Consider the following 15116-nt stretch of genomic DNA (forward strand, 5'->3'; position numbering starts at 1 on the left):
CGGGCACCAACTTTCCGTGTCCTAGGTAAAAGCAGCCGGGGTTCAGGGTCGTCATTATCATAAGATTATCAATGCTCAAGTAACACTGCACCGTGAACTCTTGCAGTGCAGTTACGCAGTATCTCTCATAGGACACCCCAACTGCGTCAACAAATCCTGAAGATCGCTCATGCAGTGGAACTACCTTAACCTAGGTACATACCCATTAGAACACCTTGGCTTCTTCTTCTGGTCTTGTGTATTGGCTCTTTTCTCCGTCTTGCGAGTGCGTTACTAGGTAACCATATCATACCTTATCATGTGGGCAATGGTATGATATTACCTCCTTCTCCATATCAGAAGCGGCAGAGGCTCCATTGACAAATAACGGACGGCAGCAAGGACGGCGGCAGATAAAAGCAACGACAACGGTACAGTAGTCCCCGTCTGAATAGCCTCGTGATATTGGCTGGAACGATGAGCTTCCGTCCCGCTCTGCATTCAAAACTGCCTTGCAGAGTCGCACTCCGAGTCCGCCCCTTCAACCCCGTACATACTCCGGACGCAGTGCCTCTTTGGTGATCTGTTTGGCTGATAGTGTTTCTGGTTCTCAACTCTTTGACCTGTAACGTAATCATCGTAGTCCGTTCTGTAACCTAGTGAAGATATTGCTTCCCTGGGCATGCCGTCCTCTGCCGTCGCCATCGTAATTCTCGCCGCCGTTTGGTCAGAAAACCAGCTTGAACATGTTCTAGACTCTAGATGTGGCATATTGTGAAGTTCCGCAAGCCTCTCGCGAGTCCCTGTTCCTTTGCTTGAGCCGAAGGAAGTTGGGGATATTCCCTCCAACAGCAGGCCGGATGATTATCAGCCCTCCACCACCCAATCGCCATGTAATGCTAGTAGTTAGTGCGTTGCTAAAGTCAACCACTCAGCGAGTGAACAAGGCGTTTTGGTGCTTTATTGGCTGCCGGCTAGAAATATTCAACCATTCAGTCTGGACGATTATAATAAGTAATCCCCAGTGGGTAGGTACACTAGTAGGTATGATTCTGGAGTTCAAGGTTCCGAGGTGTGGATGTGACCAAGAGAGCGTGAGATGGTATGGCGTGCCTTTTCCCGTTATGCCCCTGTGGTTTCATGGTCTTATTCAGCTAGAGGCAGTGTAAGAAGGAACGAATGAAACCCAAATCGACACTTGCACAAGGTGATCTTTGGGCTCTCTGGGCGATGTGCTAGGAATGGATAGCCAAGCGTCCGAAAATGCCCGGAGCGATGAGATTCAGGAGTTCTGACCCATTTTGAATAAATCCCTAGGAAGTAAGATATGGAAGAGGTAATTTGGCTGCTTTGATTATGATGTGGAGGTTGACGGCTCGTTTCATTCAGCTTTCTCCCCACCCCGGCGCCCCGGTCGCGGGTCGGATGTCACCACGGAGGTTCCTCCGTATGGGACACCGTATGGGCCCCCGGCATGCCACGACGGAACCAAGCCGAGCACGGTCTGTGTGGCCGATTTCCGAGATTGGGGGTCATAGCGGTAAACCGGCAAGGAACGGATATGCGGATGCGGATGCAGGCACGGGCGGGGTTTCGACTTTCAACGTCCTGAACGGGACCGGGATTGACGGGTCTGATGGAGCGCCTGATGGGTCCCCGAACTCGTGGAGCCTGAATGGGAGTTGGGAGTTGGGGTGGAGCCCGGGAGCCGAGGAATGTTCTTGGCTTAAGACTTGAACGACATCCACTGTCTTCGTTTGGTTCTGTTTACCTGGAAAAAGAATGCCTTTCGTGAGTAGAGACAGAGGCAGCGTTTCTGAAGAGAAGGGGCATGACAGCATAGGAGAATCCAGAATGATGCGGTAACAGGAGTTTCGAGATCCTGCCAAATCAATAAGACAGCTCGCTTCCTCGGTGAAGATTTCGGTCCATAGACTTATGTTTCCTCTGTCCTTCACCAGTCATTGCTTTCTGATCACAACACCGCCAACCTCACAGCCTCGATGCCTCATAGGATCCTCAGAAGTCAGGAAAAGGCGTCTATTCCTCTTGAGAAGTCTGAGCGGAGCCATTGCCCAAACAATCCGGCCCTACACACAGAGCCCTGGAAGTCTCAGAAGAATGTTCCATCAAACGACTCCAATGGCTCTGCTTCTCCGGTTCCCCTTGCTTCTTGCAGCTCGGCAGGAGTCTAAAGCAAGGGGAAAGAGGCAGCAGAGGTTCGAGAAGGACGAATGAAGTGCGGAAAAGTGGAGGAGGGCCATCTGGCGTCTGCGACATTTGAGAGATTCTGACCAGCAATGGATGGGCGGGCACCGCTGGCATGCCTGGCGCCCAGGGTCCGGGGAAAGATGGAGACATCTGATGCGAGTAATCAGGGGGAAAACGGCATGTCGAGCAGATAGCAGAAGCACAGCATAGTGTGCCTGCCTGAGAAAAGGGTATGTGAGGTGAGGTGAGGCTATCCGACTGCCAGCATGCGATGGCCATCGGGTGGCAGTCTCAAGATGTGCCCTACAGGGGAGGTGACGACAGAAGACCGACTCGACTGGCCCGATTCATAGACTGAATGACGCACAGGCCATTTGACGTGTAAGTCGTCGTCTGTCGTCGTCGAATGCCGGCAAAGTGAAGTTTGACCTTTGACGTACGTATGTAGGTACAATATCAAATACGGGGTGTGAGGGGGGGCAGCTTGGAGCCCAAGATTCCTCTTTCCGAGGATACCGTCGCGGAACCAGAAACCAGAGGAGGGGTGTGTTGTGAGTTGTCAAAGTTGTCTGAGATAGTGAGGAGGGAGTTCTTTGTCAGCACAAACCCAAGGGCTTTTGATTACCCGAGAAGATCTCAAAAAGGAGATGACGACTGTGAAGCTGTCAAGCCGTGAAAGCGTAGCAAGATTGACAGGAACATTGCTTGATACAACATGTGAGAGAGAGAAAGTAACCACAGAGACGTCGAGGTGAAGACCCACGCCGTCCGGGAAATGACGGTGCTCTCGAGATGATGTCGTCCAGTGGAAGGGGTCCGCCTCACTTTTGGGCAGATTAAGGCCCAATCAAGCGCAGTGTGATGGGGCTCCAAGCCCAGTGGGATTCGCTGGCAGCAAGGCAACAAGGGGAGACAAATACCCCTTGTACAGTGTAATCAGCAATGACACCACTGCCCACTCTCTGGATGCTCTCTTTCACACTGATGAGTGAATGCAATGGGTGATGTTGCTGTCCAGCAAATGGTTGATGGCCACACTTGACCGTGGCCCTGCTGCTCTTGCAGGAGAGGATTGAAACCGATGTAAGGGGAGAAGGAGGCCATTCCCCGGAAGGCTTACACCTCTTCTAGTGCCCTCTTCTTGTGACCGAACGCATCATTGCCGACCGACTGGAGTAGGTAGTGGTATTTGATAATGATGCTTTCAATGCCGAACAATGCCTCCCCTCAAGGTGAAGCTGTAGGGGAGGTCTGACAACTGGCAAAGTGGATGGGCGTAACCGTCCCGGTGGTGTCGACTAGTCCAGGGCAGGCTCTTTAGCAATGTAACCTTGATGCAATTTTGACCCGGCAGGCAGGGAATTGAAGGAAGATCCAGAGATCCAACCGATCCCGGAATTTGGAGCCGTGATTGGACTTTCTTTTGTCATATGGCCGGGGTCCTAGAGAGGCACTTTTTGGTGCTGACCGAATTTCTCGACAGCGCCCGGAGATATTGTCCCCCAGATGGTCTTCTATCATTTCGTCTTACTCTGTCCCTAACGTCCCCGGACAATGCCCCCCCAGACAAGCTCCCTTGATCTTCTGTAGGCAAAACCCATGATACTGATAGTCCCCTCCCTAGTGGGCGGAAGCAGCCATGCCACGAGCCGGTCAAGACTACCTGATCAATGACTGTCGGTCTGGAAAAGTGGAAGATCTGAAAGGAGAAAGATGGCAAATTGAAAATAGCCATGGAATTCTCGAGGCGATCTGGGAAGAAAAAGCCATGACGAGGGTGGGCATACTGACGAGATTGGAGGCTTTCCATTCTGCTTACACCTGAAGTGAGAGAAGTGAGAAGGGTTAGGTACGGTGAGCTGGATGCTGGAAACGGTAACCGAAGAGCGAGCACTAACAATTTCCCACCTTCCTGTGGGCTGCCACTGTTAACATCCGGCAACAGTTGGTCAGGTAGTGCTCACTGCCCCTCTGAATGCACATGGAAGTTTGCAGCGGAACACGGGCCTCTGTGCCCCTCCATCAAAAGCACAGACCACTTTCAGTTACCAGGCGCTTCTGCTCTGTCTGCCTGGGCTGCCGGTGCTGTGCAACACCAAAGTTCAGTTGAGGGGGACAGCTCACGAAGGGCTCATATGATGCGCCGCAGCAGAAAGAAGGGAGGCGCTGCCAGCAAAGAGGAGAAGCAAAGATGCAGGATCGTACTCGGAGAATCGGATTAATACGGAAAGAGTAAAGAATTTTCACCATTCAGGTCGCAATGGAAGAGACTGGCCCTGGGAAGGAGTCACGATCTCTTCCAATTCCAACTTCCAATTCCAACTTCCCCCACACAGCAATACGGTACATGCCAACCCTCAACACCACCACTTCCACGCCAGCTGTACAACACCCTCTTCTTCCCTCGTTACAACTGGCGATGCGACCCGACGGAAGGAATTGGCAACAAGCCACCACCCACACTTGTCTCCCTCCCCGGACTTGTTCCATCTGCACCGCGCACAGCACTTCAATTGTCAATGCATGCACGCACTCAAAAAGAAGCGGCCTACGATGGGTGGTAATTGGTAGAGTGATGGAAAATGGGCCGGCTATCTAGGGCTCCAAGCCGACGCCTTGCCGTCCTCACGCCCACTACAACGACGTCGTCTTCCACCAACGACGCTAGCCAGCGCATTGCCAGCCATGATTGGGTTGGGTAGACACCGGCCAAAGCCAATGACAACCTCGTCTCCAGCACAGCCTGCCTCCACGGCACTACACTACACACTGGAAAACAGCATCTTCATTTTGCTGCTGTCAGGTCACATTGAAAGAGAATGTACATACCTTTTTCTTCCGGTATTCCAGATGCTTTGTAAGTGTCACACACACACACACACAAGAGCACACCAAACAGTACGTACCAAATAATCATGCCTGGCGTGGCCCAGTGGTGGTGCCCCTGGGGGTGGTACCCTATGCTGGAGAACATGGTCAAACAATTATCGTGAACCTGACTGGGCCGTTAGGTACAAGACCACCCACCATCAACTATCGAGCATCAAACCCGCCAGCAAACTAACACTCTCGACTTGGAGGCTCGGCTCTACTCGCGCATACGGAGTCTACAATGCCCCGGAATTGTCGAATCATCCACCCGTACAATCTCGAGTTATCCTCTTGCTTGACCTTGGCCTTACCTTTCCCCTTGGACTAGTTGGAATTTGGCCATACTCCTCCCACGGCTCCCCACGACTTCCCTACCAGGAACTTGGACGTGGGGTATTACCACATTATTCCGGATTGGTATTCCACCAAAATGGAGCCGCTGATCTTCTGCCCGAACCACTCTGAAGCTCAACGCCGGCACATGTTCCCCGTTTGTTGCCTTTTTGCTTCTAATCTCACGATGCGTCTTACACGTCCATGCACCAACGACTCAGCAATCTTTTGAGGTGGCTGGTCCAAGGCCACGCACGGCAGCAAGCTTGAGCTCGATAAACATCTCGACATCTGGGAACCGATATGGAGCGAGGTAGCGAGGCTGACCACTCCGACGGGGCCATTGAGGTTGCCCGCTACGGCACGCTTCCAGTGCTCCCATGCTAGACCAAGTATGACGATAGAGTCATTAATCGCCAATGATCCCTTGCTGGGCGAACCTCGAGCGCTGCTACAAGTGCTACACAATCTTCTGGCTCTCTGCGGCAGGGCACATCCAACACCGCCAAGTATTTGCACTTTTGCGGCCGTCAACCGTCCTCGCAGTGCCTGCTTGCAGGAGTTGCAGCCGACTGTTCGCTGCTGCCGTATAGACCTTGAGACTCTCCACGGTCGTTCACCGGTAGTAGCAAAGTACCTCGACCAAGTTACACAATGTTGGCAGATCACGTTGGGTCATCTTCATGGAACACACACATGCCCAGCCCAAGCCAGTCAGCCAGCCAGCCCACCATGCCTCCAGGCCTACCAATCCCACCACCAAGGATTCCCGCAAATCGGGGACAAGATCTCTCTCAAAGCACCCATTTAGCGTGCATTCACAGCGTACCACAGCAGCCCTCTCAGAGTTGTCACTGGTCACCCCCAAAAAGAGAGGGCGTCTTCCCCGCTGCCAACCTCGAATCTGACACGCCCAGGCCGCGGCCAAATAATATAGCGTCCCGGAAGACGGTGTCAGTCAGTCCCTGTGCTGGCTTGCAGCTTGCGGGCACACACACGCGGGCATACGCGGGCAGGCAGTATCATTGCATCAAATCTTCCACAAAACGTCGAGAGACATAACCCCCTGTCCCAGAACACCGTTGATCCTCGGGCCAAGTCGTCACCATTCAGCGCAAAGAGCAGGCGTCGGTGTGTGGTGGATATCTTGTCTGCAACTCCTCCCAGAGTGCGGGTGCCACCATCCCAAACGTACCAAATTCATTCTGCTTGACCCATGTACCCATCATTATTCCCTCCACCCCCAAAGAGTATCCCATCCCACCCTCTTGGCTCTCTGCCCATCTGGGACTGGAACAGAACTGGCACCCGCATATCGACGAGGCCCAAAAATACAATCTACAACGGTACATGCGAGGTGGTACCTGTGTCGTCGTACCTTGTCCTTGTCCCCAACGCCCACCTCCTCCAATCCTCTAGCCGTACAACGGCGTGCACATCAACAAGCCTCGTGGGACTGACTGGATAAATATCGTTGCTTTCCGTCTGTGTGCCTGTCCATTCTCCTCTGAAACACCCACTTTGCCAATTCTCTAGTTTTGTTCAACCGTCACCTCAACAAGAGATCTTCCTATCCATCACGTCCAGGATTCTCATTCAACGCGCCCTAGCACGTCCTAGCAGCACAGCTTCACCCGCCTCATCGGACACCAAATCTATCCAACTCCATCCGATCAAGCAAACTTCCGCTCAAGATCGTCTCCGCCAAGATCGAGGCTATCTGTACTCCTGAAAACCGCATCAGATCGTCCTTTCTCGACGTTGTGCTTGCCGTGCTGGACGACCACGTCTAGTGCCGCAGCATCCATATCCAGCTCATCATGAGCCAACCGAGCTTTGATAGTCTCGAGACCCATCATCTACAAGCGCTACTACACCAGAGTCAAGAGCAAGCTCGCGCTGCTGAGAACCAGGCTCGCGCCATCGAGAATCAGCTCAGAGCTCGATCTTCAGTTCCCACTCCTGCCGGGACAGATTTTGGCACTGTACAGGGCAATTATCGAATCTCATCCTCGTGTTCACCAGCAACCAGCAATGCTCGCTCACGAAGCAACACAATACCCCGCAGTGTGGGAGGTGTCAGCATGGTCCCGACTTTGAGCCTCAACGGCAACCATGCACCGCAACAGCCACTGGTAAGGAAACTCGCTTGCTGTCACCAAACGTTCAGTCCCACTCATCTTCTTGTATAGGAGCAAAGCCGTCCCATGAAACGCTCAAAAACCACCCATCCCACCATGCCGGCGAATGCTGCCGCCACAGTGAGAATGGCGAGGTCTCGTTCAAGCGCATCGGCCCAGCCCGCGTACAGCAGGACGAGTAACCCCTTCGCCGGACCCGGGCCGGTTACCCCGCCCCATCCCCAGCCTGCGCGGAACAGCCTACCAGCTACCCACACCAGTGCCGCGATAATGGAAACAGCCTACAACCTTAACCAACTACATCGGCCCGTCGCTACAAACTTCCTCTACGGGAATCCTAGCTTCCATGCTCAGCTTCCTCAACGGCCCATGCCGATGGGGTCGTTGGCAGAGACAAGCATGGAGATGAGTCCAGCCGACTATATCTCCAGGTTGGACCAGCAGGAAAGGGCCGTGGCCTCCCCTCTACATACGCAGCCCATCGGTATCCCTACAGCCTACCATAACCAGTTCCAATATCCTGACGACTCCGGGAACCCGTCAGTGTGTGGCTCCATGACGTCGGCACCTACTCTCGATACCGTGCCGATGACAAGGTCCAACAGCAATCTGAATGACAATATGTCTAACCAGTTTGCCGAAATGGTTCGGATTGAGTCTCAGCAACTGAATCGTCAGCAAAACCGCCGGGATAGCTATAGTCAACCGCAGCCCATCACTACGTCGCTGCTGGGAAAACGGTCAGCGTCCGATCCTGATTTTCTGGAGGCAGACCTCATTGGGCTTCCAGTCTCGTTCAACAGCCATCTTTACTCTGCGTCGGCACCTGCCAACCCACTTTCCATGAGCAGTCTGCATCCCACGGAAAAAACAGTGCCGCAAACAATGTCCGGGTTTACGCTTGAAGACGACACCGAAGAGGTGGATCAACACCTATCCATGGAGAGGTCGGAATCTAAGGATAGCGACAAGTCAACCCATTCCCAGTCGTTGAAGCTTCGTGCCAAGGAGGCACTCGTCCGTCAGAACGTCAACGCCTCCAAATCCCGACATCTCCAGCCTAAGCCTGCCACAGATACCACTAAAAAGGAATCCTCCGAACCTACTGGCGTAGCTGGCAAGGATGGAAAGGCCGTCATCACTAAGACCAAGTACGAGCGACCTAAGCATCCCAAAGTCAAGTGCCCTCAGTGCAACGAGAACCCTGAAGGCTTCAGGGGCGAGCACGAGTTGCGCCGACACACCGAAGCCAAACACAACATGCTGGTCAAGAAGTGGGTATGCCGTGATCCAGCTCTCGAGGGTATTCCCCATTCGGAGAAGGCCGTCAAGCCTCTTGCGGATTGCAAGCAGTGCTCACAAGGGAAGCAATACGGAGCGTACTACAACGCTGCTGCTCATTTGCGCCGAACACACTTCAAGGTCAAGCAGTCTCGCAAGGGTGCCAACTCCAAAGGTGCCAAGGGTGGCTCTGGCCAGGTCGGTAAAGCTGAAGAGGAGAAGCGTGGTGGGAAAGGTGGCGGCGACTGGCCTCCTATGGCTGAGCTGAAGCGCTGGATGGTCGAGAAGTTAGTCCCCATGGACCAAGAGGGCGCGTTCAACCAAGACGGTGCTGATTCTGACGGCGCTGTTGACCTTGAAGACATGGAGAATGGGCTCTTCGACGCTCAGTACGTTCAGGCTGGGTTCGGGCTTGCGCCTAGGACAGGTGTCTTCGATGTAACTACATTTGCCGGCGTTGGGGGAAGCTTCCAGAACTTCGACGGGTTGAATGCCACCAGCTTCCAAAGCATGAATGGAGAACTGGGTCTACCGGGCTCAGATCTTCTCATGGACGCCGGCATGTATGTGCACCAGCCAATGCAGTCCATGCCTATCGCTTCGGGCTTCGACTTTGGCACGGCTCAAGACGCGCCGCAACAACAACATACCATGCCACCTGCCATGACGAGCATCGACAATCATAATTACACCTCCCCTGTCTCATCGACTGCCACGATTACCCAAGGCGGTCTATCAGCGGAACACCAATTTCTCATGGCACCGGCGATGCAAGCCTCACAGAACGACCTGCCGGACATGTCCTTCGATCTGATGTTTACTGCTGGCGCACAGTGACGCTAAGGATCGTCTATCCGGATTCTTTTCTTCGGCGTCCGGCATCTCCACGTGATATTGTCCTTCATTGATCCTGCACCGAAATCTCGGTAACACATCACTGTCTTTCTTATTCCGATTTACATCTTCAATTCTTCTGCTTCTTTAGCCGGCTTTGTATTTCTTATTTCGCCTTTTCTTGCTTGAGCTTTGGTCGGGGCGTGGTACGCTCTCCTCCATGGTTGCGCAGGTTGTCTCGCTTCCATCGGGATCCTCGCACTCTTGACTCAGACCCTGATCGTCGCACACATGGATCACTGTCGCACGACCTCGAACTCAAACGTTCATCGAATTATGAGCGCAGTTCCCGTCGGCCGAAACAAGGCCTTCAGCCAGCAGCTCATACAACTCGTGCCACGGATTGACATCATGACGACTAGCGCAACACGTCTTATCCTTTGTCGGTCTAGGGTCCGGCGTCAGCATCTCTGTTTCTCGACAAGCTTTTGTTCGTCTCCTTTTCTTCGCCTGTCTCGTCTTTACCACAGCGTTCTTACATCATTATCTTTGGCTTTCGCAGCACAACAAAACACGGCAATAGGGATAGCTCAGTCATTCACACACACGAGGAAGCAAGCATAAACGTTGAGAGGCATGCGTGTACAGGTTGTTTGGGTAGTACAGGAGATTCAGCCCGACGGCGAACGGTTAGCGGTTAGCGGCGGCGTTCCGCAAATGGTGTTTCGGATAAGGGACCATTGAGTCTTGCTTGCGTTTTTGGCTTTATGTGTTTTGGGTAGGCTGTCTTGCATGTATGGATGCATGGGCATTTGGCTTTTCACTTGGTTCTTTTACGACGCGATTACCCCCCTTATGTTCATTGTCGCTTGTTTATTGATGTGTTGTTCCGGACTTTCGTCAGTCGAGTCGGTCCAACAAAACCTGGTTTGTGTACACAGAGACTTCCCAGGTCTTTTTTTCTTTCTCTTGTTTCTCCTTGGTTCATCATGGTTTGGGCGGCGGTAGATATCGATACCACATCTTTTGGATAGGTCGTGGAATGAAAGAGGAGCAAGAATGGGAAATAGGAGCAGGCAAGAAGGTGGCAGGGCCAGTCTGCCAATATCAAGATACCAGATACCATATCATATCAAAATTTGTGTTCACTAGCTTGGTTGGGGTCAATCTATTTCACACGTCTATTTTCCTCGCAAGGGGCGCAAGAAGAGGCAGCAGCAAGAGGCAGGAATCACGGAGTTTTGGGGACGGACGGTTATGTGGTTGAGCGGAATGGACACTATGGTAAGCTTTTGTACACCAGCAGTCGTCAGCTCGCATTGAAGTGTGTTACTAGACATCAAATCTGAATTTTCAGGATCTAGACTGTGTCGGCAAAGGCATTCAACCCCATCTCAGCGATCCGAACGAGAGCAAGGCGAATGAACAAACTGAAGCATGTGATGACGAGTAAACGTGATCTAGGTGACGAAAGAACACCGCATGAAATTTAGGCATCGCTCTCCTTCGCAGGCGTCTACCCGTCCCCTTCTATGCAAGCAGCCTTCTTCAAGCCACGCTTCACACGCATCGACACCAAGGAGCGGGTAACGGTATGGAGGGAAAGGCACAGCCTATTCGCAGGAAACACTTTGATGGCAATTGGCCGCATGTTCTTGCGAGTTGACTGAATATCGGCTCAGCAACAGCTGTTGAACGGTTGTCAGTCAAATTACCTCCTTCATCCATCATGTAAATCCCATGGTGATGCTTAAACGTAGAAAGGAATTTTGCGTGCGTGGGATGCCTACGCTCATATTAAGCAGTTGGCCGTACGCACCACCAGCAAGCCAGCTCCGAGACTTGATGATATAATAGAATATGATAGCATCAAGTTGGAAGCAGCAAGAAGCCCCCAACACGGACAGAATTAAGAACCGGACATTAGTAACACCAAAGACTTATATACCGGGGTAATTTACCTGAAAATGCTGGAAGAGATTTGGAGCGGGCTGGCCAACGGACGACTGTATGATAGGATAGGTAGGTAGAGACAGCCGTCACACAGCTGTTGAGCTGTAGCCTCAGCTTTCATCACCTGTCTTCGGTTGAACTAGTCGTTGTTGTTGTTGTTGTTGTTGTTGTTGTTGTTGTACACGCAACAGAGAAAGAGACAGGGATGGACAGAGAGACAAAAGAAAGGTTACAGTAAGTCAACTGAAGTTTCGTATATGCCGTATCACCTTAAGGTATTCTAAATACCCATAATTCCCTGTATGGACAACGACAACTCTACGGCAGACCAGTCAGTCCATCTTAAAATTACAGCATTTCCTACCACACACACACCTGGCTGGCAGCTGGTAATAATCTCCCTCGCCTGATACCCACCTTGGCTACATGTACCTCGAACGGCGGAGGAGATGTGTGGCCATGGTAAAAGCTTGAACGGTTACCCAAGATCGGGAAGTATCGGAGCTCTATAAGAACACAACATCTCCCACGTTTGGGCACGACATGAACGGTATGAGCTTACGATCTGGTACAGCGTGGAAACCCGGGGGTGAACAGAGAAGTTTCGTCACGGGATCTTTGGGACTTCTACTGGTACGACGGTTTAGCGCCACGGAGATCACACGTAGGAAGATGTTAATGACCAGTGAGAAGACGAGTGGGAAGACCGCTGGAAGGTATGAAGAAGGTTGATAAACTTGTGAAATAGAAGAAACAAGGGCTTAATGTGCTGGTTTCCACGATGGGTGACTGGTAAGCGTCGCTGACTCTCCAAGAACGGCATAAGAATCCGGCAAACGTCAGAGAGACAGTCAAGCAAGGCCGGCCTAATGCTAGAACGAGAAGTTACCTACTTACCGGATGATTGAATACAGGGGACCGCGTGCACGCACCCATGCTCACCTTTGTAAAGAAAGATGTGTTATGGCTGGTAACCTACGTTCTTCCCACGCTCAAGACCTCGCTGTGTCGGTTTGACGTGCCGGTCCAAGGCAGAAGTGTGTTGACGTCAGGGGCCAGAGACGACGTGGTTTCGTTTAGTTGGGCGTCTCCCATGCGTTGCGATCAGTGCACTTGCAATCCAACCCCATCAGTCGAACATGGTAGGGTATTTTGTCAATGAACCTAGAGAAGACCTGCGCTGCACCTGATGAGCCCATCCATCTCATGCAAGCCCTCTTGTAATTTCATAGCCTATGAATATTCATGAATGCCGCCGCCTGCCCTTTGAAAGGCGCCATGATCTTTATCTGCACCACTATATAAACACAATGGAAACCCATGATCGCTCGTGCTCATCATAACCTTCCTGTTCGCCTGCCCTAGTACCAGATGCCCTGAACCCATCCCCATACGCATTCCCAGCGCCAATCCTTGATGTGATGTCCTGTAAACCATGATGAAATTCATATCCGCTGACCGTTCCTGTGCCTAAACCATTAACCTATCACCAAGCGCCATAGTCCATAACCATACCTCATAATCGATACCCGGTAATCATGTCTCATGGATGTAGACCCGAGGCTTACCCGCGAGCCCGGTTACCACTCCACGGTCCAAGCCCACCAGCCCTCCCTCGCTCCATCCTCCTCCTCGTCCGAATCCGAAAAGACACCCATCGAACTGATATTGTAGACCTTCTCGAACGTGTTTACTGTCAAGTCAATATCCTCTGCCTCCGGACATCTGTCCGGCCCGCATCTATCGATTATCATCGCCTCCAGCCAATCACCCTGCTCAATATCCTCCTGCTGACCAATCCATATTTTCTTTCCGCACAGTGGGTTCCTCCTCCACTGGGGATTATGCTCACTATATGGTAAGGTTCGCGGGTAGACGTTAGAAGCACTTTTGGCAGCCTCATCACGTTTAGCGACCTCGTCCCAGATCTTGTAAGAGATGGCAACGTCCATTACGTCGTTGTCAGAGTTGACGCCGCAGGCACCGGTGCGGTCGGAGGCGGAGTAGTAAGTGAATGTCCCTTGGTAGGCGGTAAGCGGAGGGTCTTTGCCGAACGGTGGCGGGAGGGGCAAGTTGGTGTCGTCGTTGTCGTGTTTCTTGAGTCCAAGTCCCAGCCCCAGTCCCAATCCCAATGCCAGCCCGAGCAGCAGTAGCAGCAGAAGCGGCAGAAGCACAAGAAGACAAAACCGCCTTCTGTTCAACCCAAACGGATACCGCTTCTTAGGCGGTAACAACCTGCGATTGACCCAATTCCTCACCCTCTCCTTCTCCGTCAATCTCGGCGGCGGCGGCGGATTCGGAATACTTCCCAGCGTTGTAACCGTGTGCGTCGGCACTATTCCTCCACTCTCGGCGTGTCGTTCCGGATCCAAGCCCGCAAAACTATTCCTCCCATACCCAAACCCCAAGCTCTTTCTCCATCCCGCACTGTTGACCCCACCATGCTGATGATGATCGTTAGGAGACATGGCCTCCCCGGAGTCACCCTTCTCTCCCATCACCACAGGCGGCGAATCGACCAAGCTGAATAACGAAGGAATGGACCTCGAGCGCGGCTTGTGCTGCTTCTTGACGAAACTGGGCTGTTTCCTAGCTTCAAAGAAAGGAATGGACGAGAGCAAGTTGCGTGTTTGTTGAAGCTTACCGCGCTTGGGCGGATTTCGGGGCGTTTCCCACTCGGGGAGGTAGCGAATTCGTTGCTCGACTTGGTCGCGGGGGTTTGCGATGTATGAGGGTTCTTCTGGTCCTGTTGCTTCTGGGGATGTGTCGAGTGGTGGTAGTGCTGGGAGTGGTCGTGATGGAAGAGTTCGAGAGGAGATGGACGTCGGCGCAGGACTGGGGCTGACTATTCTGAGTCCTGCCGCTGCTTGTCCTTGTCCTGGACGTATGGGAACTGGAGACATTGGGAAGATGGAGGATATGGGAGAGACTGGCTCTGGGTCTGTGGCTGCGTCTGCATCGTCGGCGCGAGAGTAGGTCGGGAAGTCGGGTGGATGTGATTGGAGTGGCGAAGGGAGTGGGATGGGGAGGTCCCTTTCGGACCTGTTTGATGCCATCGTGGGCTGTCGCTGTGGTCGCTCGCTCGCAGAAGAAAGGATGTAAGGCATAAAGATAACGGTTGTTGGTATTGACGCCGCCAGCGACGAAGTGGTCTTGGATAATGATGGTTTGTTCTTCGCGCTCACTGGTCAAAAAAGTGACAATCCCAAAGTGTCTTTTGCTACCTAGAATGATCGTCGGACACGAATCCCATATCGCCTTGTCGTCGTGCCGTGGTGGTGACCTGGTTCCAATAACGACACTTGTTTCGCTGCAGAAAGAAAAGCGGAAGGTGGAAAAGAAAAGTATGCGAAGTGTGCAAAGGGGGAAACGGGAAACGAGAAAGAAGGGAAGGGAAGAACAGAAACGTCGAGACAAGCAAGCCGTGTGTGTGTGTGTTCCCGTCAGACTGTCACAACCTGGACAGACAGACCCAGATCTCACATTCAGCAGCAAGCAGCGCAGAAACGAACT

At 52.5% G+C, this 15116-nt stretch overlaps 2 protein-coding genes across 2 annotated transcripts; one reads left to right on the forward strand and one right to left on the reverse strand.

Annotated features, from left to right (window-relative positions):
• Positions 1–6308: 6308 nt before the first annotated feature.
• On the forward strand, positions 6309–11132 carry SMAC4_09408 (uncharacterized protein). The gene is made up of 2 exons (XM_003344648.2): positions 6309–7529; positions 7587–11132. Exons 1-2 carry the CDS (start codon positions 7215–7217, stop codon positions 9651–9653), a joined length of 2382 nt encoding a protein of 793 aa, XP_003344696.1. The 5' UTR covers positions 6309–7214; the 3' UTR covers positions 9654–11132.
• Positions 11133–12831: 1699 nt separating this feature from the next.
• Positions 12832–14659, reverse strand: SMAC4_09407 (uncharacterized protein; the record flags this gene model as incomplete). Its single annotated transcript, XM_003344647.2, has 1 exon — positions 12832–14659. One exon carries the CDS (start codon positions 14657–14659, stop codon positions 13184–13186), a length of 1476 nt encoding a protein of 491 aa, XP_003344695.1. The 3' UTR covers positions 12832–13183.
• Between the last annotated feature and the right edge of the window lie 457 nt (positions 14660–15116).

Source organism: Sordaria macrospora, chromosome 5 (assembly GCF_033870435.1).
Source record: "Sordaria macrospora chromosome 5, complete sequence".
In the NCBI taxonomy this organism is placed as follows: Eukaryota; Fungi; Ascomycota; class Sordariomycetes; order Sordariales; family Sordariaceae; genus Sordaria; species Sordaria macrospora.

Excerpts from the sequence above, each read along its gene's own strand:
- SMAC4_09408 (XM_003344648.2), top strand. The coding sequence starts at position 7,215 with ATGAGCCAACCGAGCTTTGATAGTCTCGAGACCCATCATCTACAAGCG. Across the intron at positions 7,530-7,586 it reads ATGCACCGCAACAGCCACTG|GAGCAAAGCCGTCCCATGAA; the intron begins GTAAGGAAACTC and ends CTTCTTGTATAG.